Source organism: Cheilinus undulatus, linkage group 5 (genome assembly GCF_018320785.1).
Source record: "Cheilinus undulatus linkage group 5, ASM1832078v1, whole genome shotgun sequence".
Lineage (NCBI taxonomy): Eukaryota > Metazoa > Chordata > Actinopteri > Labriformes > Labridae > Cheilinus > Cheilinus undulatus.
The window spans coordinates 14199506-14205505 of record NC_054869.1 but is presented as its reverse complement, the minus strand read 5'-3'; the positions used below and the strand labels follow the sequence as shown (position 1 = coordinate 14205505).

The window sequence follows — 6000 nt, the reverse complement described above, 5'->3', positions numbered from 1 at the left end:
TAAAAGCTGGTCAACATCACCTCAGATCACTCAACCCCGGAGGACCTGCAGGCTGATGAAGTGGCTTTACTGGGCTGACCAGAGGCCATGTGTGGGTATGAATGGATCAGCTGCTTCAACAGGTTTCTCCATCTGGAGTATTCTCCAGTCAACAAATATAGAGACCAGTTAATGAATGAGTTAAAATAATGACTGAATGGGAAATGTTTGTATTCTGGTGCAACAATCACCAAAATAAAAGCTGATTTATTCCAACTTTTATCTTCGTAGGGGGAACCCCCCTATTTAAAGACGTAAACTAGAGCCTAATTTGTTAATGAAACTTCTTAATGAGGCTCGAGCCTCTCAGGATCAGTAGTATTGGTGAACAGAAAAGGAGGGTGGCTGTGCTGTTGTGCTGCAGAGGGGGTCAGACCCCCCCCCCCCTTGCTCTTCAGCGGACCTCTGCTTGATTTAAATCTTCCCAGGCCTCACTCAGCAGCCAGAGCAAAGAAACGTCCGGCCTGCAGCTTCACCTGCAGCACGAGCGCAGCGCGTAAAATCAGAACCAACTCACAAAGGGTGGGCATGCATCCGAGTACGAGCACCACCTCCACACCCTTTTCAGTGAAGGATATTCTAAAGCTGGAGCACCATGATGATTTTGAAAATGAATTCCTGACGTCTGATCAAGTTGTTCCGATGCAGTATCAGCACGCGCAGAATGTCCGGACCAGGAGCTTGTATGAGTGCGCACAGACTGAGCCGTGCGCGTCCGAGGCGCAGGAGAAGCTCGAGACTCAGAGCTCAGCAGAGGAGGAGATGAATGAACATGGTGAGATGATACAGATGTTAAAAGTCACCTGTTTGACTTATTTCACTTTTAGATGTGACTCGGGCTGCAGGTGGAACACTGGAGGCCTTAGTGGGCGATAGGAGACAGAGAATATGACGCACCACGACCTCACACTCGATGACTCGTTGGTCATTTTTGTTGATTCTTAAAATTCTTTGCATATCTGATGCAGATCGTTGTGGCAGTAGGACTGATAACTTGTCAACATTTTCAATCCTTTTACTTTTTATTCCATCCATTAAAAAATATCAGGCAAACTTTTGCACACTGTCTCAACTGCAAAGAACCTTGTCAACATCAGAGAAACGTTGTCAGTGGTTTAGTGCAATTTAGACAGTCGCAGTAGATCAGTGCCCTGTATACATGATGATTGTAGACAAGACATTACCTTATATTTGGTGCTTTTTATATTTCTATTATTATCATTGTTAATTTTTCAGATTTAATCAGAGCTCATAAATAAAGATGGAACTGTTCCACAGAATCTGTGAAACAAAAAGACAAGAAACATAGTAACAATAAACCAGACTACAGAGTAAAACTGAACTGATTTATCTCTGAAACATTGAAGTGTTTAATCTTTAAACTAAAAGTTCTATAAACCTTCTCACCATCAAATCTCCATCATCATTTATGTTTATTGTCTTTTTCTTATCAATGATTTGATTTTAATTTGAGTTTTCATTCGTTTTTGAACTATTAAAAACAGTGCAGCATGTCTTGGCACAAATATTGTAGACATATGAGAGGAACACCTAACTTAAAACTCAGCCTTTAACATAGAAAATAAACAGCTGTCATTTATAGTCTTATTTTGTTCAAACTTCAGTTTGGCATGTAGCTAGAATAAACCATGTCTCTGCTGTCCTCCTGTAAATTTCTCTAAATTGAGTTTTTGACATAATTTTCCAGAATGTCCATTAAAGTTTGAGTTGTTTGCTTTGGGGAAAATCTGCAATGAATCTTCAAAAAAAATTGTAAATTTGTTTGGACATTTTGGAAATTTGCTCAGAAATGTTCAAATATTTTCATGGATTTTCTGGTCATATGTTGGTTTGTTTGGAGAGTACGATCAGGAGATATGAGGGAAATTTGCTTTGATTTTTTTTTTACTATTATCATTATTATTTTCACTTTACACACATTTTGGACATTTTAAGGCATTTTCATGAAAATTAGGGAAATGTATTTGTGTTTATCGGGAATTTGATATGATTTTCTGGGAGGAATCGGCTTTAAAATGTTTAGGTCTTATCATGGATATTTGGGAAAGTTATCTGTAATTTTTCAGGCATTGGGGAGTGTCCCAAGAAGTTTTAAAGATTGTTCAAGGAAGCGTCAGGAAACTTTTTTTGGGGATGTTGGGGGGGGGGTTCTTTTGGAATTTTTTTCAGGCATTTTCATGAAAATGTTTTTTTTTTTTTTTTTTTTAAATTTTTAGGTTGAATTTGCTTTTAAATTTTAAGGATCTTATGTTATCATGGACACTTGGAAAAAAAAACATTTGTACATTTGTGGGAATGAGACTGGGAATTGGTGGGCATCCTTTTGAAAATTTCCAAGAACTTTCAAGGAATTTTCAGGAATCTTTTTCTGATGTTGAGGGGATTTTTTCCTCATTTTCATGACATTTTGAGGAATGTGTTTGCATTTCTGTTTTTTTTTTTTTGGGGGGGGGGGTGAAAAATTTTAAGGGAGATTTGCATTGAAATTTGTGGGAATTTAGATGGAATTCTGCAAAGGAAACTTATTGGGATGTTTAGACTTTATGGTAAAGTTTTACTTAAAACTTGAGGCAATATTTGAAGAATTTCAGGGTCACTTTTGAGAAATAATTAAGAATTATTGCATACATTTTATGTAATTTGAGTGGATTTTGGAAATGATCATTTCCACAAAATTCAGTCTTTTCAATGTAAAATGTGTTCATGCTTAGTCTGAACAAGTCCTTGTAGTCCATCATCAAAGTAACAAGAAAATGACTCCACCGCACCGCTGTGAATGACACTATTTCCTTCTGACTGAAGACCCCAACAACTGACCGCTACACAGCCAGAACATCTGCTCTAACATCCATCCAGAGCTCTATTTTCTGTTCAGACAGGAACTTGGCTGTGGTTTTAAACCTAGGCTATCAGTGACCATTTATCCAAGCTAAGTGTGAGAAACTTAAAATGCTTTCTAAACAAAAACTCAAGTCTCATTTCATGAGTGGACCCCCACTCCTCTGTGGGACACATTGGGCTTTTGTTTATAAAATGTAAAAGTTGTAGAGTCACAGTTAAACCAGGGCAGCATTTGAATAAAGTTCAATGAACCTTAAGACTCACAGTCTCAGCTCCATGTGCCTTTATGAGGAATCCTGACTGCTCTCTATGTACAAGCAAAGAAAAACAACCATCAGACAATTAAACAAAACTAACATGACTGACTGAAAGCCCCTGAAGGATGAGTTCTTAATGCCTTTTGGTTCTGTGCTGACAGCTCTCAGTGGTCCTGACTCTTCCCCTGGCTGCAGCAGAGACTCCACTCTCGGCTCCAGGCTGCGCAGGAAGCCCCGCGTCCTCTTCTCCCAGTCTCAGGTGTCCGAGCTGGAGCGGCGCTTCCGACAGCAGCGCTACCTGTCCGCTCCGGAGAGAGATCACCTGGCCTGCATGCTCAGACTCACCTCCACACAGGTGAAGATCTGGTTCCAGAACAGGAGGTACAAATGTAAGCGGCAGAGGCAGGACCAGTCCTTGGAGCTGGCGGGGTTTCCTCCTCCCGCAGCGAGGAGGGTGGCGGTGCCGGTGCTGGTGCGGGAGGGCCAGCTGTGCGGGGCAACTTCATCTCCGTTTAATGTGACTGTGGGACATTTTAACCCCGTGTTTGGGTACGGAAACGGCAGCAGCGTGTATAGTTATCACAGCATGTCTCCTGCTGCTCAGATGAACAACAGTAAACAGCTGCTGGAGTTTACATGTGACAGCGAGGGGCCTTTGACCCACGGACACTTCCAGACTTCACCACAGAGTGTCAGAGGATGGTGAACACCTGCAGCAGCAGCCTGTTAGCCTGTAAGCTAGCAATGTTTACCTCTCAACTGTTTTGTATATTTTGAACGGTATTTGTAACGACTTTTCTCACAGGACTCCAAATAAAAATCAATTGATACTTAGAGAGTAGCTTCTTTGACTTAATTTCTTTATTTTTCTTATAATAATCAACATTTAATCATAGGACAGTCGCTAAAGTTTAATCTTGCAGGTTTTAAAAATGTAACTACGGAAGCCCCGGGAGGACACGCACCCCTACGTTTTATTTTCTTACGTTTTCTCGTGCTAATGAGTAAATTTTTTTGGCTGGTGGTCTGTAGAAAACAATTTCGGTGTTTTTTCAATACCTTGAGAAATTAACTTTTAGCTGAAACGAGTTTTTTTTTAGCCAAAGATAAGCAGGTCAAAAACTTGAGGGGGAAAAGGAAATTAGCCGACTCCTTATCACAGAAACAAGGTTAAAAAAAAAAGAGAAAAAGTAAGTTAAAAATATGGATGTTTGCCTACATCCTCTTTAGGCTTAAACACGTGTAGGCCATTTATTGTTAACAATATCGAACAGGGGACTTGCTAAAGTTAACTATAATAAAAAAATCCCTTCAATTAGCCTCAGTCATTTAGCTAAAAAAGCGTATTCTGTTAGAACCCTGTTTTGGGTGTTAAAATTAATAGCAACTCTTAATTCATGAAGAAAGTGTTGAACTTTTACATGTATGTTTTAGCCTACTCTATGACTACTATCCTATTAGGCATTAATGTCTGGATCCATTAGGCCTCCTTAAACATAGGTTAGCTATCTTCCTCTGAGGATCCAGTTAAAGTCAGCATACCTGAACTCCTCCCTGGCTGTAGCCCTGTCTCCTGCACTTTATCAAAGGCAGCCATCACATAGTTAATGGATGAAGCTGACATGTTGAGCTGACAGGGCCGCTCTATCAAACTGAGCTCATTATTGTCCCATTCACAAATCCACTGATAAGGCCGGAGAGCTTGTCCTGCTCCTGCGGAGCTCTGCTTGGTAAACAAAGCTGCAGACAGAGTGGCTCTTTAACTCTTCAAACTCTCAATCAAACGGGAAACACTTCCAGTCAGACCTGTCACTCAACCAGCTCTCACAGACAGAGCTCAAGAGAAGTCACCGATGATGGGCTTAGTTCTGTTTTAATGCATTGTATCGTCATGCTGCCAGCTAAGGTTAAAAAATATCAGATTTAAAGCCATGGTGTGAAAAGCAGGTTAAGTTGTCCTAACAAATGAAGTATTTTTGTCAGGAATGTTTTATTGATTACAGGACAGGTCAACTTTATGTAAGGCATGAGTGTAGTAATAAGATGAGAGCAGTGAAATCAGTTTGTTTCATAACTGTCATGACAAAGGTAAAACTAGTCAAATTATTAACAAAATTCTTATCTCACTCCTACAGACATAAAAAATTAAGAAAAACTAAAAAAAAAAAGGAATAAAAAAACAAAAAATAAATTAAAAACAAATAATTTAAAAAATGATAAAAAATGATTAAAAAAATGATTAAAAAATGATTAAATAAAAACAAACATAAATTAGTTAATAAAAAGATTTAAAAAAGAAATAAAAACAAATACATAAACTAATACAAACAAACAAATCAGTGAATACAAACAAATATATTATTGAAAAGAAAGAAAGAAACCAACACATAAATAACTAACAATAAATAAATACATAAATTAATTCATTAATGAATGAAAAAATAAAAAATAGAAAAATAAAAAGCAAATAAATAAATACATAATACATAAATAAAAAAACAAAACAAATAGAAAATATGGATATTAAAAATGTTAATAAACACCTGCACATTGTCTGAAATTGTCTGAATATGTTTGCACACCGCAAAACCTGCCTACCCAAACTAACACCCTCAGAGTTAATAAATAAAAAGAATAATAATAATCCACCAGAGAAAGAAGCAAATAAACCCCAGCAGTGATAACTTTACAACAGGCAACATCTAAACATGTATAAATATATCCCAAAACATCTAAACACATTTAACCACACAATGCATGCTGGGAAAACTCTGCTCCCCAGATCTGAAGTGGCAGTGCCTGGAACTCTCTACAGAGCTGATCTAACACTGAATGTATTAAC

The 6000-nt window shown here is 38.2% G+C and overlaps 1 protein-coding gene across 1 annotated transcript; it reads left to right on the top strand.

Annotated features, from left to right (window-relative positions):
* Positions 1 to 567: 567 nt before the first annotated feature.
* Positions 568 to 3900, top strand: nkx2.7 (NK2 transcription factor related 7). The gene is made up of 2 exons (XM_041788341.1): positions 568 to 814; positions 3320 to 3900. The coding sequence occupies exons 1-2, from the start codon at positions 568 to 570 to the stop codon at positions 3862 to 3864; spliced, it is 792 nt and encodes a 263-aa protein (XP_041644275.1). The 3' UTR covers positions 3865 to 3900.
* The last annotated feature ends 2100 nt before the right edge of the window (positions 3901 to 6000 follow it).

Coding starts and splice junctions, on each gene's coding strand:
- nkx2.7 (XM_041788341.1), top strand. CDS start 568: ATGCATCCGAGTACGAGCACCACCTCCACACCCTTTTCAGTGAAGGAT. Junction 815..3,319: donor GGAGGAGATGAATGAACATG/GTGAGATGATAC, acceptor CTGTGCTGACAG/CTCTCAGTGGTCCTGACTCT.